Source organism: Micropterus dolomieu, linkage group LG06, assembly GCF_021292245.1.
Source record: "Micropterus dolomieu isolate WLL.071019.BEF.003 ecotype Adirondacks linkage group LG06, ASM2129224v1, whole genome shotgun sequence".
NCBI classification, from domain to species: Eukaryota; Metazoa; Chordata; class Actinopteri; order Centrarchiformes; family Centrarchidae; genus Micropterus; species Micropterus dolomieu.
In genome coordinates this window covers 16,704,808-16,729,695 of record NC_060155.1, presented here as the reverse complement: position 1 = coordinate 16,729,695, position 24,888 = coordinate 16,704,808, and the positions used below count along the sequence as shown (strand labels likewise).

Sequence of the window (24,888 nt, the reverse complement as noted above, 5' to 3'; positions counted from 1 at the left end):
TGTATGAAAAGATTAAGTTATAGTTCCCTTTATGCTTTTCACAAAATACAAACGTTTTATTAAAACATTATAGTAGATGGGTGGATGTATAATAAGTCATAGAAATAAAGCAATTTTACATGGTGGAGAGCTGAGGATACATTTCTCACAACCTGGTGGGGGGGGGGGGGGGGGGGGGGGGGGAGCTGCTGTTATGGATGCTTTGCAAGATCTCTTGGTGTCACTTTTTAAGGCACTGGGTACCCCCTTAGTGTAATTTCTGGATGTGCAGGGCAATAAATATGCAATGTCCGGTCAAGTTAGAACTAATAAATATGCAACATCGAGTTAGACTTTCAAAATAAAACATGGTTAGGTTTAGGAAAAAATCATGGTTTAGGTTTAAATAAATTGGTTAGTTTTGTAAGTAAAATTACCAATGTCACATAGCCTACTTACATTACATAGCTTAACTTAAGTTAAAAAGATTGGTTTCACACAGGAAACAGAAACTGGCCTTCTAGGTGTTTGATATGTGATGATACATTACATCTGGTCTGGTGGTATGACAGGGGATACTTCTGTGTCTCTTACCAGACAGCAACAGGGTGAACAGTACCCACCTCAGCTGTGGCTGGCTCATCAGAATTGGGGAAAGTGCCACAGGGCGGTAGTCGTTTACAGATTTTGGAGCTGCAGGGATGATGGTGGCTGTCCTGAAGCAGGTGGGCACCATCTCTTGTGACAGTGATGTGTCAAAAATGTAAGTAATAACATCAACTATAGCTGATTGGTACTTGTTTTTAGTACATGGACAGGGATCTTATCAGGCCCAGCAGCTTTACTCATATTCACTCTCAGCAGCATTCAGTGGCTGTTCTGGAGATGGACTAGACTTTACTGACTCTTTTCTGAGCATATAAAAGAGAGCATAAAATGTGTTTAGCTCATCTGGTGATGTAGCCGAGCACATGATGCGGCACTCCTGCATTTGTAGCCTCTGATGTTTGCCATGTATCTTCTGTGTTGTTGTTGAGGTCTCTCTCCAGTCTCAGCTTGTGACTTTGCCTCCTTGATGCCAGCTTTCAGTCTTGCTCAGGTGGTGCTCTGTGCTTCCTTATCACTTGACCAAAAGGCAGCTTTTTTGGCTCTGGATAGGGCCCTCACTTCTCCATTGATCCAGGTTTTCTGGTTGGGGAATGAGTGTATTGTCTTTGTGATTATCACATCATCAACATTTGCTGATGTATGATCTCACTGATGATGTATATTCCTTAAGATTGATGTGGTTCTCCTGGTTTATGGCCTCTCTGAACAGATGTCTGTGCACTCAATACAGTTCTGTTGAGCTGCTGTAGCCTCATCTGACCACACTTTAACTGCTTTTACTGATGGTTTGTCACTTTTTATCATCTGGGTGAAAGTAGGCAGGGGAAGCAAGGAACGACAGAGGCTCTCCGCCATCCGGAAAATCAGGGCACCCTCAGTCACACCCCACCTTCTGCTCCTCCTGCAGGAAAATCATAGAACCCATTCTCCCCTACTATTCCACATGCTTCCCCACCATGTTCAATCACCAACAGGAACAAACTCCTAAAAAAAGAAACACACTATGCCTCTAAAATCATCGGTCTCCCTACTCCCAACCTCTTAGACATCATTGACACTACCATCGAGTATTCACTATAGCACACAACCTCAGCCATCCCCTGAACTCATGCTTCATTCTACTCCCATCCACCTAAAAAAGCATGTTACAGTAAAAGCTGCCATCACTGCCCTCAACAAACTGTAACAATAAAACTCTAATAGACTCTAGTGTTCTTGTGGCTGTTTGTGTTCCTTGTGGCCATGTTGCTGTGTTAGTTTGATTTGATCTATCTATCTATCTATCTATGTATCTATCTATCTATCTATGTGTAATCAGACTGACATCACTGTTATTCTGAGGTACTACAAACTTGACTATTTCAACCAGAAGAGGTCAGAAAAACAATGGTTTCCTGCTTGGTGTTATGCCGGGACTACTAGACACTAGAGAGCAGCAGAGCACCACCAAACAGACACTCTCTGACTCCTATTCTCTCCTCTGGATACTGTACATACAGTGCACAGGTGTTTTTATTTTAAAGCCTCACACATTAAATATACACACACATAAACACACATAGCAGTCATCTTGTTATTCATTCATGAGTTTAACTGTGTGCGTGCAGTAATTAAATTTGTGTGAATGCAGTCTGCATGAGCCCTAATCATAAAGAGGATATCTGGGTGTAAATTGACAGGTCTATTTTGATATACTTCATATACTAAACAAATTTGGGGCAGAAAGAAGAAACTGAAGGTTTAGATACAAAACAAATAGATGTTAGACAAATGTAAATAATGTCTTGTCCATCTTTATGCATTTCAGCCACAGTGAGAAGTAGTTTGAAGGAGAAGCAGTTCACCCTATCACCTTGATACAGACTGCTAGACCCAAGGCCATCCCTCTCCCAAGGACCTATTGTTGCTTTACGTTGACAGAGTAGATGAATATTTAACAGGAGGAGGGAAAGTGGTAGGCATCAGATCACTAAGAAGAAAATAACACTCTCCCCATCATGTGACGAGACTGTCAATGGTCTGCTGACAGACTGCTGCTCTTGAGTGGCTCCTCATTTCTCTGTTGGCCAAATATTGGGCTTTGAAATGAACTCTGAATGAAAAAGGACATCTGTGTAGACTGGTGTGACTAGTTTACACCTATAAATAGAGATGGCATGTTTACAGGTCAGATGGGGTCGTACGGTGGGTTGGATGCCATTGTGAGAGATGCAGACAGGGCGGAAATATGTTAGCACCATGGAGAGCGAACAGAGGCTTATCCAGGTGATCAGAGCAATGCGGTCCGAAATCAGAAAGCTGGAGCTGGAGAACATTGGCCTGAGGAGGATAGCTGGAGCGAATCTGCGAAAGAATGCAACAGTCCCCACCATGACAGCAGAATGCAGAGGTAGACTGTATGTAGATATTATTAGCACTATGTAGGCCTATTGATGAAAAATCTAGTAAAAACCCAGAAATATCCTCATTAGACAGTAAAATGTGATCATTAGTTTTGAGGTTTTGTGGCTGAATAGCCATAATATTCTGAGCCTAATGGTTATTATGCTATTAGAATTTTTGCTTTGAAATGAATGTCTTTAAATGTTAGAGTCTTTATGTTTTCGTAAGAGTTCAGTGGACTCACCTATTTGTTGTTGTTTTTTCCTTTCTCTCATTCAGAGAGCGTCGTCATGACAGTCAGAAGATATTCAGTCTTCCAGCCGTTGCCCAGTCATCGAAACTGGCAGTTGAACACTGCCAAAAGTGAGCGGAGGACTGCAAAACAGCAAAGATGAAAATTAGCATGTCATTCTGTAGTTTATCTGACATATAGTGGTCGTGTATGCTTTCTGTTAAAAAAAGTTCTAGCACCTGGGGGGCAGGTTTAGCTAATAGCGTCATCTCTATTTTGGAATCTGGAAAATAGTGTATCACGTGCACCAAATAAAGTATTTTCTCTTTTAGTTGAACTAGTTATTTTGTGACTAAAGGGTTCTTGACTACTTACAGCTTTTGGTGGAAATATTAATATCTAAATGTAATACCAATGTAACCGCTATGATATGAGTGAGCAGTTATCAACCTGTGGAATGCACCTGTCAGTGTTCTCTCGCGAGATTTCAGCGTTGCGCAGTGGAGTACAGTCGTCCGCCATCACTGCATACAAGCTAACATTAGCCAAAAAACCACTGAGAAGAGAGCGAGTGACAACAACATAACAGAGCGACCTAATTCCCAAAGGGGAGGTCATTGAGTTTCCCTGCCGCTTTCCTGGCGTAGAAAGCAAACTAGCAGATGCCTTTCATGTAGTCTTTAAGTCAACTTAGATACGAAAGTCGTTCTAACTAATCATGTCCAACCTCAAAGGCGGCACCAAGAAGGACACCAAGATGAGGATACGAGCCTTTCCTGTAAGTCTTTACCGGCTCTGTAAGCGCTGAGACGCTAACTATGAGACTCGAGTTCCGTGGATGACAGGTCTTTATGCTAGCAACTGCCTGCTAGCTAGCTGGTCAGACGAGTAAAACATGCCATTGTCATGTGAAAAATGCTATTAGCTGGACACATTACATGAAGCACATTAGTTAGCTGTGTTATCAGTTCAGTTTATTTAACGTTAGCTGGCGTCTTGGTTTTAAAATGCTACCGTCGTTTGACATGAGCTACTGTTAGCATATATAAGGAAACTTCCTCAGGGATATACTAGCTAACACTAGCTAAGTAGCAGGCCCGATGATAATGTTAGCTGACTTGACACCAGCTAAGTTAGTCAGTCAGCAAGTATTATGCTATGGTAACGGCACGCTCTTTCGGCTGTTCGTATTTCATTTCACCACGCATTTTGGCTTTGGCTGTTATAGATCGCAATTAACACATTATCATTAGTATTAGCTTGGGAGCTAACGCAACATCAACCTATTGTGAGACCAACTTGAGTAGTTAATGTTGTTGACGCTGTCAACCTTAACTAGCTACTAACTTACTGTCACACAATGATCACCAACGACAAATGTGTTCTGTGTGTATTTATGTATATTGAACAGGAAATCTGTTGTACTTTTTGTGTTCGTTTGTGTGCTATTGCTTTTGTACTGATTTTTGTTTCCTGACTACAAGTCAAGTTTCTCATTTGGCATGATAATAATTACTAAACTGAATTCCATTTTCACCCATTGTCAGTTATAAACACTGTTGTCATTTTGTATGCAGTCTTGTCCAACTTATGTAGCTCTTGCAGCATCCTTCCATTTCTTGTTAAGATTGTAAGTGTGAAACAGACAAATGCGTTTTCTTCTGTAGGATATTCAGGTTTATGAGTGGGTGTCTGGCAGAATGAGTCAGTAAGCAAATGAGTGAGTGAACAGAGTTAATCCTTTCACAAATGTTGAGCTTACATGCAAGACCAGCCCATTAATCCACAGTGTTGCCACAACTGGGTGGTTTAAGTCAATATAATAATAAACTTGATTTCAGAAATTAATATTATTTAACAGACTGGTGACCATCCCCCTGCGACCCTGTACGCTGGATAAGCGGTTGACGATGGATGGATGTTATTTAACAGCTCTTGAATTTGTAGTAGCTATTGAGACATGCTCATCATGTGATCTTAAAACTCTGACTAATAATTTGACTTGAGCTGGAATTTGGGCAGGTTAGCTGTGAAGTTAAAGTTAGTTTTCACTAGATGCATCTATCCAAATTTCTTCTCTCCTAATACTAGTTTTAGTGATTACTAATGTAATACCAGTGCTCTCTTGCTTTTCCAAATTCAAATCTGTATGTACCCCGTACATGGAACTAATCCATTGATTGTATATAAAAATAACTAATCATAATGATTTTAATGTAAAGTAACATGAGGCCAAAAACTGGCAGCCCACATGACTAAAATGGAAGTAAGTAATAACTGAAACACTAAATTTTATAGTGACATGAAATAAACCGTTTCATGAAGATCAGTCACATCTGGGTGATGCCCAGTCCGCTTAATAAAGTCTGTATTGGCACTGATACATGCATCCCTACTTTCGTTAGATTTATATGTGGCAGACAAAAGGTCTTCCCTTCAGGTCAGGTTCTCATCTGCTTCTTGAATGAGTTAAAGAAGTTAAACAATACACTGTGCTTTTCTTTGGTGAGATAACTTGTATGTGACATCTGCACACCTTCATTGTTATTGTAAGGTAGAAATCACAATATATCATGCTAAAAATAATCATTTCAAGATATTAGAAGGTTAACTGTGGTTAAGTATTTTATTTTAGGTTGAACATGTCAAAGTTGGTAGAGAAAATTGACACACTTCGTGGCTGGTTCTCTACCTTCTCTCATTTCTCTGTACAGCTTTGGAGGTACAGTTTGGGAGACATGTCAACACCCAAGGACTTAATGTCTTGGTTTACTGACTTTAATTAAATTTTTTAATCCTTCATGGACGTTCAGCAAAAGACTTATGTTGCCAAGGTGTTTGGTTACCTGCTTGCTGGAGTCGAGCAGCACTTGATTGTCCTTGGGATTGCAGAGCTATTCATGTTGTGTGTTAAAAACAGTGGCACGGTATTCATGGCCTCAGGTTTTCAACACAACTTGTTATGCACATTGTTTTGATTTCTGTTGACCATGGATTGCCAAAATATCATCACACTGCCGATGTTACCACACTGCCAAAATGTCTGCTTTTTACTTTGCTTTTCCTTCCTTTCTGTCTGCAGCAACAAAACCAAAAGCATGGTGTGTTGGACTTGTACCACAACCTTAACGATAACATGTGTGGAATGTGGAAATCATATCAATGATAGCTCTCTATTTCTGTTGATATGACAACACAAGTATAAAATAGTGATTTCATGATAACTTTCTGCTTACCAAAGCTAACCGTTCCTGTGCTATTGCACTGAGATGCTTGATCAAATTGCTATAAAATGCATGCAAAGTTATCTGATAGCAGACAGAATAATCCAGGCATCCCATGACATCACCTGCATTGTGTCACAAAGAGAATTGCAAGTAATAGAAATGTGGCTTGTTTACATCGTTGCTACACTTTAGTTCCCAAGCTTGACTGTGGAAGTCATCAATAACCGTTTTCCTGTCCACACTGCAAGGTAGAAATTGCTTGTTTAGTGTGGAAGTGGGTGAAAAAATATTTTTGAAATCTGCAAGGACAAACTTGAGAAAGCTGCAATACTATTGCAGTCATTACACAACAAAGAACATGTGTTGGACCTGTATTATTCGTATGGCTCTGGTACATTTTTTTGCAAAGAATAATCACTGATGTTACTGTTGTCATCTACTAATGCCATGCGGAAATAATTTTCTGTCCCTCCTAGATGACAATGGATGAGAAGTATGTGAACAACATCTGGGACCTTCTAAAGAATGCCATCCAGGAGATCCAGAGGAAGAACAACAGTGGGTTGAGCTTTGAGGAGCTGTACAGGAACGCATACACGATGGTGCTCCACAAGCACGGAGAGAAGCTCTACACAGGCCTGAGGGAGGTCGTCACAGAGCATCTCATCAACAAAGTAAAGAAACATTTCCATTGTCATTTTTTGGAAAATCATTAATAAGAGAAATTTGGGGTCATCAGTAATGTGCATTACTATAGTGTCACTTTGTTTTAAGTTTCCATTCTTCTGGCTATTGTCACTTAGAGATGTCCCTTTTTGGTAAACAAAGAGATGTAAAGCTTTAAACAGTAAAGCACAGTTTTGAATGATGTTTGATTATATTAATAACAAAATAAACAAGCTTACATCCCTTTTACCAAGCATAATCCACAAATGGACCATGAATGTACTTTATATACTTTCATCTGCTTAAATACTTTCACCTGCTTAACTACTTAATGTGCAATACTCTGCTGCTACTATTTATTCATTATTACTGTTCACCATAACAATTCATTTAATTATGTAAATACTGTACCATAACCATTCCTTTAACTATGTAAATATTGTACATATCCACACTCCCTTATATTGTTCTTTATTTTATATTTTTACTCTGATATTTACATACTTCTTTATATACCGTTATCTTATTTATATTCCTTTTGCCTTTGAGCAATGTGTGCAACTGTGACACAGAATTTCCCCCCGGGGATCAATGAAGTATTTCTGATTCTGATATATTTCTAGACAACTACAAGGTCCAAAGCTGTTCACCCTCTCTTTACATTTGTCCTTATCACCTGATGTTTACCAGTCACACCAGAGATAACTGAAATATCTGTTTGTATTTTCAGGTACGGGAAGATGTCCTAAACTCTCTTAATAATAACTTTCTGCAAACACTGAATCAGGCCTGGAATGACCATCAAACTGCCATGGTTATGATAAGAGACATCCTCATGTATATGGTAGGTGCGCATTGTTTGTCATATAAATTTATTTTATAGTTAAATCATTTTCTGTGTGTGTGGGCGGGGGGGGTGCACACGTTTTTGTTTGGGAGATGAGAGGGAGGTGGGAGGTAGGGAGGGGTTTTATTTGGTGTGGTGTGTTACAGTAACATGTTCTAAATAAATAACAATGTTCTGAATAAATGAGAATGTTTAAATTCCAAAGTTTGGACTTATAGCATTGTTTGCTTCGTTGTTAAGTTTATACAGTTATGCGAACACAGGACATTATAATACCATTACACTAGTATATGCATCTTAAAGAAAACTAAGACTATACTATACAAAAACACTTTGTTAAAAACGTTGCATTTTAAGAAAACACTTTCTTCCTGTCATTCCACTACTCTCACACACTGGACACTCAGCCTGCCATGCACTCCCTGTTCCCAACCCACATGCCCCCAGACACACCTGGTAGAGATCTGCACTGTATTAAGTTGTGGATGAATTTCCTGTACAAAGATCTCTCCCGTTTCACAATACAGTTGTGGCTGTTTTTTTTGTTGTTTTGTTTTTTGTCAATGGGAGAAGACCAGAAGTTTGATGTTTCTCCCATGGGTTCTTTTGCCTCTGCAAGTGGATTATGGTGCTTGTTCCCTGTCATGAATAATTATGTGCTTATTGAAGAAATGGTCTTTTGTTTCCAACTCTGGCCAACCTTCACCTACATCCTCTTCTGGACTTTGATTGTAAAGTGCTGTTTTATTTGTGCACCAAACAATGAACCTTTTGTTGCTGTATTTATTTGTTTTGTTGGAAAACTGGCAGAACTAAATGGTTTACCTCAGCCAGCAGCAAGTCCGATGTCTTCCTGTGGTTGTGTGTGAGTGAGTGAACCCTTGAGATAGACACAAATGTAGGCTAAACAATGGCACAGTCAGTACAGAGACAACACAGCTCTCCTGGGGATCTTTTCTTCCACACTCTCATTTTTCCTGTCCTGGCCTTACCCCAGGCAGCTGGCCTTGTGTTGTTTGACTACGGCATACTCACCACATCTGAGCAGTGAGAGTCTGCTGCCTGCTGACCTCTAGAGGAGAGCCAGACAGATGCAGCAAGTGTGACTTTGCTTTTCTCACCAGGTGTATTTCCTTGTTGGAAGCCACTGCCTTTCTTTAGGTCCTGGACACATTATTTATTTGTCTAGGAGAGGTAGGGTGATTGTACATTTTCACTCTATCCATTAATTTTATTGCTACCCGGAAAATGCATGTATTTTGTTTTTTCTTTAATTTTAGCCCCAGTTACCTGCTGTTTTGTTTTTTTTCAATACAGTAATTTGATCTAATAGATGCAAACTTGTTTACTACTCTAATTAAGCATCAGAAAGCAAAATCCTGTCAAGTTCATAAAACAGCATCTTGGAAATTGGCAGCAGTGAAAGTTAGGGTTTTTTTTACACATGCAAAAAAAATGGCAATGCAAGTCACATTATGGTCCCACATAATATCCTGGAAGTTAGTTGTCTAGTAAAATCCACCTCAAGTATTTTGGCACTGGCTAATATTTGTCATTCTGTACTAATTTACTTGCTACTGAGTGGGAAGGTAAATATTTTATCACCTACATCCCCCTCGAATATTTATGCTTTCTGGAAGGAGCTTATATTGTAACTTTATGTTTTCTGGAAACAATTCAAACACCTACCAGTTATTTATTCTGACTCTCTAATGACCTTATAAAAAGCTTTGCAATCCGTCAGTGGGATTGTATAATGTTTAATGAAAGGTTTGCTGGCATATCCAGCCCCCATAAAAAAGTACTTTGCAGGACATTGAATCACATTGGATGCTCAGCATACAAACCTACATTATACACTACACATCCAAGTGAGGTAAAGTGAATGTCTTTCATACAAACAGGATACTCTTAAATATGTACCTGCGCTTTTAAAGTTTCTTAACTTTCTGACCATCTCTCGTCTCCCAGGACCGGGTCTATGTTCAACAAAACAATGTGGAGAATGTGTACAACCTCGGTCTCATCATATTCAGGGACCAGGTGGTGCGCTACGGCTGCATTCGAGACCACCTACGACAGACGTTACTGGACATGATTGCCCGTGAGAGGAAGGGAGAGGTTGTAGACAGGTATGCAGGAGCACTACTGCACTGTTTGAACTGTGGGCCTGCTCCAGTTTGTTTTAGTTGATCTTAATATTGCAATATGTTATTTTCTGAGCATGTAAACATGGACATTATAATTGTCATTTGAATAACTGCTAATATGGGAGCCTTGCATATTATTTATTTTTTTATCATTCACTGCAGGGGCGCCATCAGAAATGCCTGCCAGATGCTGATGATTCTTGGCCTGGACGGCAGGTCTGTATATGAGGAGGACTTTGAGGGCCCTTTCTTAGATATGTCAGCAGAATTCTTCCAGGTAAGTCTACAGAAGGTTCTCAGTGTCTGTATGTTTTTTGTAACCACTGAAAAATCGATAGCACACAATACCTGCTCTTTCAGATGGAGAGCCAAAAGTTCCTAGCAGAAAACAGTGCCAGTGTCTACATTAAGAAGGTAGAGGCCAGAATCAATGAAGAGATTGAGCGAGTTATGCACTGCCTGGACAAGACTACGGAGGAGCCCATTGTCAAGGTGGTGGAAAGGGAGCTCATTTCTAAACACATGAAGACCATTGTGGAGATGGAGAACTCTGGCCTTGTCCATATGCTCAAAAACGGCAAGACAGAAGGTAAAAGCTTTTTCTAATAGATTTTTCTCTTTTGAATTAATTCTGATGATGATGAAAATGAAATAATTTCAATCAAGGGATTATCAATTTTCGGCCTTGCCTCAACACTTCTCATTGTTTTTCCCTCTCATGTCTCCCTCTCAGACCTGGCATGCATGTACAAGCTGTTCAGTCGTGTGCCAAATGGCCTGAAAACGATGTGCGAGTGTATGAGCTCTTACCTGAGGGAGCAAGGCAAAGCTCTGGTGTCAGAAGAGGGAGAGGGCAAAAACCCTGTCGACTACATCCAGGTATGCTGGTTTTTATGATTCTTAAAACACAACTTTATGTCTGAAGACTTGCAGAGCCCTGCGTGAAACTGTAAATGAGAGGGAAATGTCATTATAGAATTTATCACCTCTTTGTAATTGCGTCCTTAACAGGGCCTGCTAGACCTGAAGACACGGTTTGATCGCTTCCTCCTCGAGTCCTTCAACAATGACAGACTCTTCAAACAAACCATAGCAGGAGACTTTGAGTATTTTCTCAACCTCAACTCCCGCTCACCAGAGTACCTTTCACTCTTTATTGATGACAAGCTCAAGAAGGGTGTCAAAGGGGTATGTAGCTCCTTTGAGTTTTTTTCAACACAAAGTAAATATAATTATTTTTGATATTTTTTTATTTTGTTTTGTATGTCCTGCACGTTGCCTCGTTCATTTTCTCCCCATCTGGTTTGAGCAGTTGACAGAACAGGAGGTGGAGTCAATCCTTGACAAGGCCATGGTGTTGTTCAGGTTCATGCAGGAGAAAGATGTGTTTGAAAGGTACTACAAGCAGCATCTGGGCCGCAGGCTGCTCAGCAACAAGAGTGTCTCAGATGACTCGGAGAAGAACATGATCTCTAAGCTCAAGGTAAAGGGAGTGAGACAGTTTTGCAGCCAGATGTATGTGCACATCCCTCATACTGTTCCCGTCAGTAGTTTCAACTCCCTGTTCTCTGTCTTTCTCCTTCACAGACAGAATGCGGCTGTCAGTTTACCTCGAAACTGGAAGGGATGTTCAGAGACATGAGCATCTCCAACACTACCATGGATGAGTTCAGGCAACACATACAGACCACATCGGTAAGGCAGTGAGACGCCCTTTCAGAAAAACTCAAACACAAGTGACTCTAAACAGGGCACACTTAAAAACCCATGTTTGATATGAAGCTAATTTTCGCGCAATTAATTTACGTTTATTAGTGCATCAGAATGTCATAAAAAGTAACCCATAGTTGTGTACCACTTATTTTGTAACTAAGAGTCAGTAAGCTTTTATTAATTTCTATTAAAAGAAATTCTGTTAATCTCTTTAAGGCATCTCTAAGTGGTGTAGACCTCACAGTAAGAGTCCTCACCACTGGCTACTGGCCTACACAGTCGGCAACACCTAAATGCACCATCCCCCCTGCTCCCAGACATGCCTTTGAAGTCTTTAGAAGGTAATGCTCTTAAATTTACTCAATTTATTTTTTACTATACATAGGCAGGCTAAATTTTGTTGGTTTCTAAAAAACTTGCTCCTGGCTTTTATTTCACAGGTTTTACCTCGCTAAGCACAGTGGTAGACAACTCACACTGCAACACCACATGGGTGGGGCAGACCTAAACGCAACTTTCTATGGAGCTATTAAAAAGGTAGAATGGCATTTGAAAATGCAGGTTTATTGTCAGCCACTTTATTCACGATGCAATGATGCTGTTTAGTATTGGAATCGGGAAGCAACTCGTTTACGTCAAGGCAGTATCATCATTCACAAATCTACTGTCCCTTCTACTTTATCTGCAGGAGGATGGTTCAGAAGTGGGAGTGGGAGGTGCTCAGGTGACCGGCTCAAACACCCGGAAACACATACTGCAGGTCTCCACCTTCCAGATGACAATCCTCATGCTCTTCAATAACAGAGAAAAGTGCACTTTTGAGGTGGGGACACAGCAAAGCACCTATACCTGGCCATCTTGACCTCACTCTCCAATTAGATCTATTTGTCTTTGTAGAGGTTATTTTTGCTTTACTGTATGACTTACATGCATCCTTCTTAGCGAGGAAAGAATCTTACAATGATCTGCCCGTTTTTACAACCTCTTCGCCCGTTTTTGTCCCCCCTCTACAGGAGATCCAGCAGGAGACAGATATTCCTGAGAGGGAGTTGGTGCGAGCGTTGCAGTCGTTGGCCTGTGGGAAGCCAACACAGAGAGTGCTGACCAAGGAGCCAAAGTCCAAGGAGATTGAGAGCGGCCACGTGTTTACAGTCAATGATCAGTTCACTTCCAAACTGCACAGAGTCAAAATACAGACAGGTGGGCAAACTTTGTGTGCGATGCCACATATCGTCACTACAGAGAGCTCAAGTTCAACCTCACTTCTGGGCGAGGTTCTGTCCGCTACTGTCTGTATACTATGTACTGCGTCTTTGGTTAGAAGGTTTAATTTCTGGAAATCTGAAACATGATACTGTGGAATAACCTTTTTTGTACTGTAAGCTAAATGGTTGAGGACTACTGCACTTGTAAAAGTTGATCATCCTGTGATTTTTTTTTTTTAGTTTAGTTATTTAGTTTTTAAGTTATTATGTAACTACAGTATCAATACCTGGTGTACAGTAGTAGATACGTTCAGCTAAGAATATGAACGGAATGCCCCAGTATTGTTTCAGCCTAATGGCAAATGAAGTCTTCTGTTCAAAAATATATTGTGACATGGAAGTGGCCTTTCTGCTAAGATTAAACAGTACATCGAGAGATTTTCTGCATTTTCTCTTCAAACCTCATCTTGTTCCTGTATACTACTTTCCCAGTTGCTGCTAAACAAGGAGAATCAGACCCCGAAAGGAAAGAGACGCGGCAGAAAGTGGATGATGACAGGAAGCATGAGATTGAGGCAGCCATTGTCAGAATCATGAAGTCGAGGAAGAAGATGCAGCACAACGTCTTGGTGGCAGAGGTAAGGAACCCACATGAGAACATGAATTTAGCTCGGTTTCCCTTTTTAATGATGAACAGTCATTTTAATCTATAGCTTTCCATCTGCTCCACTTCTTGATCCCAAAACTTTTAAATATTTTATTGTGACTCCCAAGTTCTGCAGAGAAGTTGTAGGACAGGTGCTGTTTCTTATATTTTGTGACTTTGTCTTCAGGTGACTCAGCAGCTCCGGGCACGTTTTCTTCCCAGCCCTGTGGTAATCAAAAAGCGTATAGAAGGACTTATAGAAAGAGAATACTTGGCGAGGACGCCAGAAGACCGTAAAGTGTACACCTATGTTGCGTAGAAGATGAACTGGTGATGAGAGGAGGAAGAGACTGGATGGGATTTGTTTGTTTTCTTTGGACTGTTGTTACGCATGGACTGGAAGTTTCTTTTAAAGACAAATTCTGGGAACCTGATTCATCGTCCCTTACAAAAACACAGTAAACACACAAATGGGGAATAAAATGTTGGCTCAGAAAAAAGAAAAGAAATCCAACAAAACTTATATTGATGATTTTTAAATCAGGCCCAGTCTTCCTATTCCCTGTGAGTTTTAACATGGATGGATCCAGCTTCAAGCTTTTCACTGTTTTACCCATGTAGAGATCAAACTTGCAAAGAATCCCTTGGGAAAAATGTGAATGCACCACATTATTTTTTTTTTGTTTCAATACTGTATAAAAAATAATAAAATTATTAAAAACAGCAAATGTGGATTGTTACAAAAGAAAAATAAAAAAAAAAAGAGTATTGATGCTCTGTAGTTTTTCACAGAAATGCTTTGCTCCTCTACATTTGACTCTTACATACTTACTTTATTGTGATTTTCACACTGCAGTCAGTATGAAATGTCTGTTCTGTCCAGGTGCTATGTCCAAAAAGGACCCAGAACTGTTATCTACTCTAATTAAAACTTCATAAAATATTACATGAAGAAAATGGCAATATTGAGACCAGTTTTGCTCATTGTGAAGATCGTGCAATTTCTCACATTACATTCATCAGACTGGGCTTTTAATGTTCCATTATAATTACCACTTAATGCAAATATCTAATAACTTCAGAAGTGTCAGCACAAAGCGGAACAGTAACTACTGCACATCTAAGATGTCAGCACTGCAGACTACTGTTCAGACACAAATACACTTCCATGTGTGATCCTCAATGGAATCCTGTTTTATCACATACATTACAGACATGCACGTGTTTACAGGTAACCAGATATAACCATGTTTTGTCATGCATTGCACATGCATTCAGTAACTGCTAATGAGATGTTCATTCCAAATCAATGACTTTTGTCTACAAATCAATAGTTAATTACATGTTCAATGCAGTCCAGATGACACGTTGACATCACAGATATAAGGTGACACTGAGCTATGCACTGTCCTGAAAAATAAATTTTAAATAAATGGGTAAAATTAGGAGGTGCATTAGACAAAGAAGAATAAGCATGACAAATATGCCAATAGTTTCAGATATTGATCTTACTGTAACTAATGCTTTACTGGATTCGTGACATATGGTGCAACATTAATATCACAGTTCAGACCAAGTGAGGGCTGGAAGAGCTGTCAGGCTTTGCATCAGGTTGTGACTGAATGGCTTTGGCCAGAGTCTCCAGCTGAGTCATGAAACTCTGAATCTCCTCAGCAGAACTGTGAGTCCAGGCCAGAGGCAGGTGGGTGGGAACAGGCCTGCGATCTGCAACACAAACAGTCTGTCTGAACATGTGATGGCAGGTGATGGAGATTCACCTATGAAGATTAAATAAAAAGGACATCTCCGTTTGCGTAGTGAAAGAACCTGTCAGACTTTGTGTGGCTCACCTTGAAAGAACTGGCCGCTGGGTGTTCTGGCAGCAGCTCTGGACAAGGCCAACCACACAACAGTGTCAGCTCCTTGCTCTACACTACGCAGCCTCTCCCCCATCCTCTGGTGGAACTGAGGCATTGATGTAGAAACAGCTAGAAACCCAAAGTGGAAAATGCATTTTCAAAATTCACTTACTCTTTTCATCAAATGTGGATGATAGGGAAAAAATAGAAATAAAAAAATCTTTTAAATAGTTTTGAACATGTTCTGCTTTGTAAAGCACTGTAATTCAGACTCATTTACCTTTTCAATTTCAACAATTAAATGATACAAAATGTAGCAAAACTATTTATAAAAAGTGTAAATACTTCATCTACCTCATGTCCTCTGTCTCAGCTCAAAATCATAGCTATTAGGTAAATATTAATTTTACCTGAAGGCGGATGTTTATATTGGGGTTTATGGTCACAAATTTGGTGTGTTACAGGTTCAAATTTGGGAGTTTCAAAACAACCACACAGAGTATTTACTAGTCCAGGTCTCAAGACTGTGTTTTTAGAAAAATGAAAAATAAGAAATGGACAGACTGTATAAATGCTACATTTCTCAGTTACTTTTAATGAAACCTGTTGCAATCGAAGCTCTTCAGATTCTCCCCCTACTGTAATGTCCGGTGAATTTTGGTGTGGTTCTTTTGGTCTTTAAACATTTGCTATAGCACCACCATCAGGAGAATAACTGCTGTGCAAGTGCAATGTGTGCGATTTTCTGTTCATTGAAAGGCTTTTTTTTTTAAAGATCAAAGACAAAGAAAAATATCAGCAGCAAATATAGTTTCCAGTAGTGAGCAAGTACCTGGTGTGTCTACCCAGCCTGGATGCATCACAGAAAAGTGAATGACCGGGTTGGCTTTGGCCCACTGTTGTGTCAGCACCACCTGCTGTCTCTAAGGAGAAACAACACATTGTCGCCTCAGTTTAGGGTTTTACCGCTCCAACTACTACTATAGTAAATGTATTTTGCATTACTACTTTATGTTTCTTTTCCTTCTGTTCAATTACGCAGACAAATCCCAACCCATAGAGATAGTTCATTCAAACTATTCATAAATATTCAGATAGCAATACTAAATACTCAGACGTAAATCAAAATGCATTCAAAATCTTACTTAAGTAAAATTAAAAAGTATTAGCATCAAAATATAATAATTAATTTATAATTAATAAATGTACCAAAAGTGCTCATTATGCAGAATGGCCCATTTCAGAAACATATTGGATCATTTAAAGTTGCAGCTGGTAAAGGTGGGGCTCATTTTAATTACTTTACTGCTGGCCAGTATAATCTATAATAATATATCATAATGGAAAGTACAATACAAGTACCTCAAAATTGCACGGTACTTGAGTAAAAGTTACATTCCATCCCTGTTGGTTTAGAACCTGTATTACATTCTTCTCTCCTACCTTGTTCTGGGCGTAGACCATGACACCATCAAAGCGGCCCCTCTCTGACTGCAAGTCATTAACTCTGAGTTCCTGGACCAGCATGCCTCCCGAGGACACAGTGATCTAACAGGCAGGGATAAGAGAGGCACAGTGTGCATAGACAACAGCCACTAACAGCGTGGACAGAAGTGGCATTATGCTGTCCACATGATGCAGATGAGCACTTTGCTTGTGTCTATTTGTGTGTGTGTGTGTGTGTGTCTGTGCTCTTACCACCCTCGGATCCCGGCTCTTCTGTAGAAGTGGTATGAGACTCTGGGTGAGGATGTACACCCCTGAAGAGATGGAGGAAAAAAAGACACTAATTTAAATCTATACAGCAGTGTGCCGCTGTTTGACCGTCAGAATGAGGTCTCACCCATAATATTGGTGGCAAAGTTCCTCTCCAGCCCCTCAGCATTCACCTCTCTCTTGTGCACCATGCACCCTGCATTATTTATCTGTCCCAAGAAAATGATTTCAAAAGATTTCAAATAGCGGAGTCCACATCAATGTTATTAGTTGATAAAGAAATTGATAACCACATTAAAGGAGACAGGCAATACCTACCAACACATTCAAGGATGGATACTGCTTCTTGAAGGCCTCTGCAAACTCCCAGACTTTGCGTGTCTCTGACATGTCCACTACATGGATGTATACTTCCTAGAATAACCATGTTACATATGAGTCTCTCTCTCTCTCTCTCTCACTCTCACAAATCATCATTTTCCCTTCTCTTTCCCTTTTATTTTGCATGTTCAAGGCGAGCAACCCTCACCGTATTCCCAGACTCACTGACAATGTCCACCCTGGCCTCTTCTGCCTTATCTTTGTTCCTGCACACCAAGTGGACTGTCCCGCCTGGAAACAAAACATGAGAGTTTAATTTCTAGCAATTTAAGGGGCATGACAAGAGAACCGGCACTTACCTTTCTTGGCTATAGCCATGGCTGTCGCTCTGCCAATTCCGCTGTTGGCTCCGGTGATCATAAAAGACCTTCCCACTACGGACACATTCAGGTCTTGGGGGTTGAAGTCTTTAGACGCTGCCCCATGTCCCTTCCTAAAGGCAGGCGGGGAAACACAAATCAATGTGAGCCTCAAAGTTAAAATGACCCAAAACATTTTTTTAATCAAACTGTCACAAGACTGAACATTTGTTTTGGTCTCTCCATGTGTTAGCTTCACTAGAGTCAGGTGATGTACATGTCATCCTGAAGACACATCAGCTGTCAATGGAACTATTGTAACTGGATATAAAGGCCAGTTTGTGCAGTGATGTGTGCCATACAGTGATCAGACCTTTGATATTCTGTTTAGAAGGTTTCAGGCAAACATAAGATTTACAAACAATAACTCATACAGCCCACTTATAGTCAACAAGCAGGACAATATAGCCTACTGTGTACACGGACTGAAATTCACAAAGCCTCCCCTGACAGCCATTTCTTTAGATCTCTATTAAGCTCCAAAGTAAGGACTGGTCAAAGTAGTGTTGACTGACCTTGTATATTGGTGAATTCCATTCAAAAACCAGATAGCATTTCGATACAGAGACATGTTATTCCCAAAAAGTGTACCAGCTTGCCAGTCCCTGTCAACCACTGTGACAGACCAGTAGGTATCACATGAATCAGGCAGATGGAGAGAGCCTGCGCTGCTCTCTGCCGACGCTGCGTGGAAATAACACTCGCGGCTGACAGTCAGGTTATGTCAAAAGTTTAATCAACTCATTCATTAAAACGCTTGGCACATTTACGTCACGTGGTCAACCTTAGCATGTCGTGATGGGCTGCTGCTCGGGTGCATCCCTGTCACACATCTGCAATAACCAATCCAGATGGTTGCGAGGTCTGGTGACGCGTCCGGCAGGCACCGCTCCTCCTGCGGTCAGGAGGGCGGAGTTAAGCAACTTTCACACTGAGTGGAGTGGACGACGGACAGATATGCGCTCAGCCGGACCAGTTGACCCGCTGTAAGGGTTAAAAGTGTCATATTTTTTAATCGCTTGATGTGTTGATATCTTTTGGCGCAGGTTCAAAATGGTAAGTGTTTGTTTTCTACGCGTGACTATAGGCTAGCTGATAGCGTCAGGCTGTTCACCTGTTGCACCTGTTGTCGCCGTCAGGTAGCTAAAGCTAGAAACTGCGCCTTTACACCACTTCCTGTAACGCTGAGGCCTGTTCGCTGTTGTCTGACCGCCCAACAGCAGTTGTAGACCTATTTTGGTTTTTATTGTGAGTTTTTAATTGTCGTCTTCCCCACTTTAAGCGACAGTCGGAAGTAAGGTGTGCGTTTCCTCAACCGGTCCCCTCAGCAGAACAGGTTTCGTCACTTTGCGTCGAGTCCTGCCCAGGTGGCAGTTTAACGCTTTCCACATTGATTTGCCTATCTGTTGGCGCAAGGTTATACACCTGGAAATACCAGTTTTATGGGATTGTATGTGCGCCTGTTTTTCTAGTAGCCTATAGCCCACTGTGGTTTGTGGTTTTATTTTCTGGGAACATTTATTTGGCGGCCTAATCACTCATCTTCATCTTGGTTTTATCAAACATAGGCTACTAAGATTTAGTGCTTAGCTGTGGAGACATTGGTAGCATTCAACTGATCTTTGTAAGACATTAATATGTAGGCTATACATATTAAACCATGGTCTTGTATTGTGCTTTTGTATCTAGCCTAAGTTATTTATTGTAATCTCCTATGATTTATGTAGAACCTAAGTCTGAAATAAAGTTTCAATTCAATATACAGAAAAACTGGTATGTCCTCTTGAAACCAAGTGAATTCTGACATCTTCCTTAAATGGGGGGGGGGGGACATTTTACCTCACATCACAATGGCCCATATGGTATGCTTTTGTTTCTCCAACAGTTTATTGAGGGAAATTTTAAATCCTAATAAGCCATTTGCCATGGCTGCAGCATTACAACAAACAGGAAATATCTTGTGCTTGTGCATTAGAATGTGCACAATCCCTTGTAATTAGCTGTTTTAGGGGAGTTTTAGTAGGTCTTTAACCATGATTTGTTTCACATCATGAGCTTAAAAAAAGATCTCTGCTCTGGTGGGTCTGTGAGGGCTGAAGAGGATTTTTCATTTTACATAGATATTCAAGTAAATTGTTTAAATATTTATATTGACCAAAATCACAAATTTAACTCAGAGGTGCGACACAAAACAACCAACTGCCTTTAAGCCATTATTCCAGTTAAGGACAAACTCATATACATCAACAATTAGAGGAAGACCTAAAGGAAATAGTGTCAGTGTGGTTCTGATGGAGGTGAGGGAAAATTAATGTCCATTTTGATATGTAGCCAAATCTCTTTCTGATGCTAGGAAGCACATTCTCTAAACATCCGTAACTCAACTTTTCCTTACCTCTGTGGAAAATTGTAAAGGAAGTTCCAAACTACGTCTTCCTCAGTCATGTGTTAGCCGACACCCTTCTCCCCCGTTTAGCGTTTGGTCAGTGGAGTTACTTTTTAATGAGCCATGACAACAGCAAACCACTCATTTGACCCTTGGTTTGTGTGTTCGAGGGTAGTTAATAATGTCCTGTGCAATGACTTTGTGTGTGTGTGTGTCCATACAAGTCATCCCCTCGGTTCGTGCATGCCAAACTAACTCTACGGTGTGTCTGCATTGATAGATGCGCTTCCTGCTGCTCTTCAGTCGCCAGGGGAAGCTGCGTCTTCAGAAGTGGTTCACGCCCATATCAGAACGTGAGAAGAAAAAGATCATCAGGGACATGACCACCATGGTGTTGGCACGCCAACCCCGCTCCTGTAACTTTCTGCACTGGAAAGATCTGAAAATTATTTACAAGAGGTGGGTGCTGTCCCCTGTGTGTTGGTCTACTTTATCTGCTTCTTAATCTACCCCCCACCATCCCACCCCTGGCTCTTTTCTATTCATAGTTAAACCATTAAAACCATTTTAACTTCTATCTATCGGCTGAAAAATCACCACTGTCACCTTTTCCTCAGGTATGCAAGCTTATTTTTCTGCTTGGCCATAGAGAATCAGGAGAATGAGCTGTTAGCTCTGGAGGTTATTCATCGCTACGTGGAGCTGCTGGACAAATACTTTGGCAATGTATTTCATTCAGTTTCTCCCTCTTTTATTCAGTATGCAACTGTAGCCTGAAGTGTAACTGTTGAAATGCGATGGTAGCTTAAAGGTTCAGTGTGTAATATTTAGGAGGATCCATTGACAGTGAAATGTAATATAATACCCATAACTATGTTTTCAGTGGTGTATAAAGACCTTACATAATGAACTGTTATGTTTTAATTACCTTAGAATGAACCATTTCTATTTACAGACACCACGGGTCCTCTTACATGGACATCGCTCTGTTGCGCATGTTTCTACAGTAGCCCAAACGGCTCTCCAGAGTGTGTTTCATCATTACGTTGAAGACGTACTAAGAGGAAGAAGAAGAAGAAGAAGAACGTTAGTAGTAGTAGTAGTTGTAGTCGTAGTCCAGAGGTTTATTAAATGTAAGAAGAGAAATTTGGACAAATGGAGGACCACATGTATTATTTTGCATAAGAGCTGACAGAATGTGTCGGCCACCATAGTATCTCCTGTGCACTTGGAAAGCGAGGGCTGACCAGTGCATTCATGTGGTGTCGGAATAATGAGATTTTTTTTTTTCCTTCTTAAATCTTTAGTGCAAAAAGAGAAATAATTTGTGCAAAATTACATATTGTGCAAACATCTAATTTGTAATTGTTAGTTTTCTGTCCATGTAAAGTGAACTAAATATCTGCATGTTGTTTAAATGCTCTGATAATGCTAATCCAAAAAATCTTTGTAGTAGCGTCCATGTTGATTCCACATTCCGACTTAAGAGCACATGAACACCCTGAAGTCAAAAGAACGACTTCACAACCCGGGAAATGGGACCATCCGAGGAGCATGTGAATGCACTGTGAGCTGTTGGTTGCAATTTGCAACCCTCACCACTAGATGCCACTAAAACTTACACACTGAACCCTTAAATCAAGAGCATATTAACTGTTGAAGTAGCCATAAAGATCACAGCCATGTTTATGTAAAATGTTAATAATCTAAGTACATTCTATTATTTTATAATAATCGCAATAATAGCCATCATACCTCCTCTCAGGTGTGTGAGCTGGACATAATCTTTAACTTTGAGAAGGCCTATTTCATCCTGGATGAGTTTCTTATTGGAGGCGAAATACAAGAAACCTCCAAACAGATGGTGAATCGCTCCATTGAAGCTTCAGACATGTTACAGGAGGTGAGAAGCGCTGGCACACACTCCTTACACACAACACAACACAAGGTGTGGCTTGTGAGTATGTAACATGTGTTGCATGGCTCAACATAATTAAAGAAATGGTGACAAGTATTGAATGTAGTTCAGAGGTGATTATATCATCTTTGCAAGTCTCAGCTGTGGTTTACTTAGAAAGGTCCAGATGCCTGAAATCGGTTATATACATACATTTAGAAGCAGCATTCTCAACAACATCACTTATGAATGATGTGTCCACCTCCAGTGTGGGAACTTGTGTAGTGTGAACTTACCAGCAAGTGTTGCAAGTAGCCTAGTCATGAGTTCAATTAACAGTGGTGCTGCTAAGTCTCTGGTGTGCCTTCGTCTTTCTCGTAGCTTGTGGATGTTAGCTGTTGCTCCTTTTTCCATAGATTTGTGTTTGTGCTACTGTTTTTCTGAACCCTCTGTGTGTGTTTGTTTGGGTGTATATTTCTCTCTCTCTCTCTCTCTGCCAGCGTTATTGCGAGTGAGAGACAGACTTTCCTGTAACGTGCCGTAGGTTTAGTATCTGGCTGGTGCTTCCCGCTCTCCCTGTAGGTCCGTGGCTCTGATGGTACAGTAGTTAACTGGGTGTGTTGTTCTGTGGTTCTGAGTAGGGCTGACTAACACCATTTAATCTAGAGTTGGACTGTGTGCAGTGTAGCCTCCCATTCATTTTGACCATTATCGCTTCAGGATGACAACAGTGATTGGTATGAGGTGGAGCTGTTTGGATGACCTTGAATATGGACAGAAAGGTTAGATGTTCTGCTTGTGTTAGTTACCTTTTGTTGGTGTGCTCAGCATTCAGTTACCAGCAATGTGTGCCTGTGAATATTAATTGTATCATAATGCTTTTGTGTTTTTACATTTTTGCAACCCGATTTTTGCTCTTCTGCCTTTTTTTTTTCTAGACCATGGAGGAGTATATGAGCAAACCTGCATTTTAACCCGTGGGGGAAAAAGGACTTAAAGTAACAGCGGGGAGGAATACAGGAACCAGATGTACTGTATATGAGTCAAAGAAGTTTCTGAATATAAAAATAGGATTTACTTTGATTCTATTTTTCATTTTCAAAAGAAGAAATGGGAATATTGAATGCCTGCTTGCCTTCTGCCTGAAGTGTTGCTGCAATGTAACTTTTTTTGAGAGTAAGTCTAATATTTGTTCATAGTCATGCTCTCAATTGAAGGGGGGGGGGTTTCTTTGATTACTATTATTAAATCCAAATGAAGCAGTAAAATAGGATAGGGGTTCATAACTATTAAGTGATTTTAGATTGATGAAATTGTTGCATTTATATTTAAACAACCATGTATTAATATATTGGAAGGGAATGGTTTCATTCTGACGCACAACTACAAAAATTATGTGTTTCTCTGCAAATCCACTAACTGGGGGGGCAAAGTTCAGTCTCAAAAACACAAAACGTATTTTAAATTGGTGGCCTTAAGATGCTTTATAATTCCAATATGAACCGATAATGGGCTTTGCTTTCATACCGTAAAACAATTCATTTTGAATGAGACTGATTATGACAGTTTTCTTATCATTTTGAATCTGTGTAACCTATGTGTGGCACCATGAGTCTTCTCCACGAAGAAGTTGCTGATGTGGATATTACTGCTTTTTATAATGTGCAATTTATGATGTTGGAGCTTATGATTAAAATATGTATTTTGATAAACAGTCTGATCTGAGTAATCATTCTTGCAATAATTGTATACTGATGTTTGATTTCACCAAAACCTCATGGAATTTAGTTTGTACTAGTGTCAACATGATTTAAAAAAGTTATTTCCTCCCCAGAAAAATGTGATGTGATTTTTTAATAAGGCAACACAACTCAGCAAGAAGAAAAATAATACAGCTGATGCTTTATTCATCTGTTATTCATCACACATTATTGAACATGTACAAAATGGTTTAAAAATGAGCATACATAGCACAACCACTGGTAGGCCAACAATACATAGCTTCGCAGTATGAAAGGGTTGGAAGGCAGGCGACGGTCTGATATTAGACTTGGAAATTATTATCCATAATAACATTAAATCCACTAACCCTGAATATATCACAACAACACTCGTTCTCAGTGCAGCACGCTGCCTTAACGAAAAATCCCTATAATATTCCATTCATTATACTGTATGCTTGTTTCAGAGGCCCAGTCAGCATTATACTTTGTCATTTACAGATATAAACACATATGTAATTGATGATGAAAAATAAGCGTTTTTACCATTACTCAGTTGATTATAATTGAAAATATAGGCTTGTTTTCTGCTGTTTACAAACACTGTTAATGTAAACAAACAAGTAACATCACAAAAATTTAATAACTTGGATTTCATTGTAATTTGATATTAGTCATTGAATTTTTTAGGCAATTTAAGAGTGGTGAGGATACTTTTTCCCCTTATTTGTGCACGAGTTGCACCTTTAATCTCCTATCATATCACTATAATATTTTTATAATGTTCTTGCAGCAAGTAGGGACTAGTATTTTTTTAATGCATCGGACCTGTAAGACTTCTATAGTTCATTTTCGTTAGGGTGATATTAGTAATACCAGCTATAGTTCATACAATAGAAATTTGTAAACTAGA

At 40.0% G+C, this 24,888-nt stretch overlaps 3 protein-coding genes and 1 long non-coding RNA gene across 10 annotated transcripts; 2 read left to right on the top strand and 2 right to left on the bottom strand.

Annotated features, from left to right (window-relative positions):
• Nucleotides 1-2,054: 2,054 nt before the first annotated feature.
• On the bottom strand, nucleotides 2,055-4,351 carry LOC123972729. Of its 4 annotated transcripts, XR_006825458.1 has the most exons (4): nucleotides 3,578-3,665; nucleotides 3,442-3,485; nucleotides 3,215-3,345; nucleotides 2,055-2,931 (listed from the first exon to the last, which is right to left on the bottom strand). It is a non-coding gene; the product is annotated as an uncharacterized LOC123972729 (long non-coding RNA). The 4 variants fall into 4 exon arrangements; XR_006825460.1 differs by lacking the exons at nucleotides 3,442-3,485; nucleotides 3,578-3,665 and adding an exon at nucleotides 3,666-4,351; XR_006825459.1 differs by lacking the exon at nucleotides 3,442-3,485 and having other exon boundaries at nucleotides 3,578-3,657.
• On the top strand, nucleotides 3,688-14,379 carry LOC123972706 (cullin-3-like). Its single transcript, XM_046052309.1, has 16 exons — nucleotides 3,688-3,980; nucleotides 6,906-7,103; nucleotides 7,826-7,939; nucleotides 9,914-10,074; nucleotides 10,255-10,369; nucleotides 10,453-10,681; nucleotides 10,826-10,971; nucleotides 11,104-11,280; nucleotides 11,405-11,575; nucleotides 11,680-11,787; nucleotides 12,022-12,146; nucleotides 12,246-12,342; nucleotides 12,494-12,628; nucleotides 12,819-13,005; nucleotides 13,503-13,648; nucleotides 13,844-14,379. The coding sequence occupies exons 1-16, from the start codon at nucleotides 3,921-3,923 to the stop codon at nucleotides 13,973-13,975; spliced, it is 2,301 nt and encodes a 766-aa protein (XP_045908265.1). The 5' UTR covers nucleotides 3,688-3,920; the 3' UTR covers nucleotides 13,976-14,379.
• Nucleotides 14,380-14,671: 292 nt separating this feature from the next.
• LOC123972721 (dehydrogenase/reductase SDR family member 12-like) lies at nucleotides 14,672-19,250 on the bottom strand. Its single transcript, XM_046052356.1, has 10 exons — nucleotides 18,487-19,250; nucleotides 17,912-18,045; nucleotides 17,761-17,843; nucleotides 17,550-17,645; nucleotides 17,359-17,440; nucleotides 17,214-17,275; nucleotides 16,959-17,063; nucleotides 16,348-16,438; nucleotides 15,507-15,644; nucleotides 14,672-15,381 (listed from the first exon to the last, which is right to left on the bottom strand). Exons 1-10 carry the CDS (start codon nucleotides 18,540-18,542, stop codon nucleotides 15,224-15,226), a joined length of 1,005 nt encoding a protein of 334 aa, XP_045908312.1. The 5' UTR covers nucleotides 18,543-19,250; the 3' UTR covers nucleotides 14,672-15,223.
• On the top strand, nucleotides 18,810-23,971 carry ap1s3b (adaptor related protein complex 1 subunit sigma 3b). Of its 4 annotated transcripts, none has more exons than XM_046052364.1 (6): nucleotides 18,810-18,957; nucleotides 20,638-20,816; nucleotides 20,975-21,083; nucleotides 22,123-22,260; nucleotides 22,975-23,036; nucleotides 23,193-23,971. In XM_046052364.1, exons 2-5 carry the CDS (start codon nucleotides 20,638-20,640, stop codon nucleotides 23,014-23,016), a joined length of 468 nt encoding a protein of 155 aa, XP_045908320.1. In that variant the 5' UTR covers nucleotides 18,810-18,957; the 3' UTR covers nucleotides 23,017-23,036; nucleotides 23,193-23,971. The 4 variants fall into 4 exon arrangements, with proteins under 4 accessions (XP_045908320.1, XP_045908319.1, XP_045908324.1 ...); XM_046052363.1 differs by having other exon boundaries at nucleotides 18,846-19,027; XM_046052365.1 differs by lacking the exon at nucleotides 18,810-18,957 and adding an exon at nucleotides 19,200-19,219.
• The last annotated feature ends 917 nt before the right edge of the window (nucleotides 23,972-24,888 follow it).

What these genes read in the sequence shown, in the direction of transcription:
- LOC123972706 (XM_046052309.1), top strand. Translation starts at nt 3,921, where the DNA reads ATGTCCAACCTCAAAGGCGGCACCAAGAAGGACACCAAGATGAGGATA. An exon ending in GCCTTTGAAGTCTTTAGAAG is followed by an intron (nt 12,147 to 12,245) that starts GTAATGCTCTTA and finishes TTTATTTCACAG; the next exon opens with GTTTTACCTCGCTAAGCACA. An exon ending in TCTATGGAGCTATTAAAAAG is followed by an intron (nt 12,343 to 12,493) that starts GTAGAATGGCAT and finishes CTTTATCTGCAG; the next exon opens with GAGGATGGTTCAGAAGTGGG.
- LOC123972721 (XM_046052356.1), bottom strand. Translation starts at nt 18,542, where the DNA reads ATGTCTCTGTATCGAAATGCTATCTGGTTTTTGAATGGAATTCACCAA. An exon ending in CTTTGCCACCAATATTATGG is followed by an intron (nt 17,276 to 17,358) that starts GTGAGACCTCAT and finishes CCATCTCTTCAG; the next exon opens with GGGTGTACATCCTCACCCAG. An exon ending in CAGCGGCCAGTTCTTTCAAG is followed by an intron (nt 15,382 to 15,506) that starts GTGAGCCACACA and finishes TTTGTGTTGCAG; the next exon opens with ATCGCAGGCCTGTTCCCACC.
- ap1s3b (XM_046052363.1), top strand. An exon ending in CTGAAAATTATTTACAAGAG is followed by an intron (nt 20,817 to 20,974) that starts GTGGGTGCTGTC and finishes CCTTTTCCTCAG; the next exon opens with GTATGCAAGCTTATTTTTCT. An exon ending in CTTCAGACATGTTACAGGAG is followed by an intron (nt 22,261 to 22,974) that starts GTGAGAAGCGCT and finishes TTATCGCTTCAG; the next exon opens with GATGACAACAGTGATTGGTA.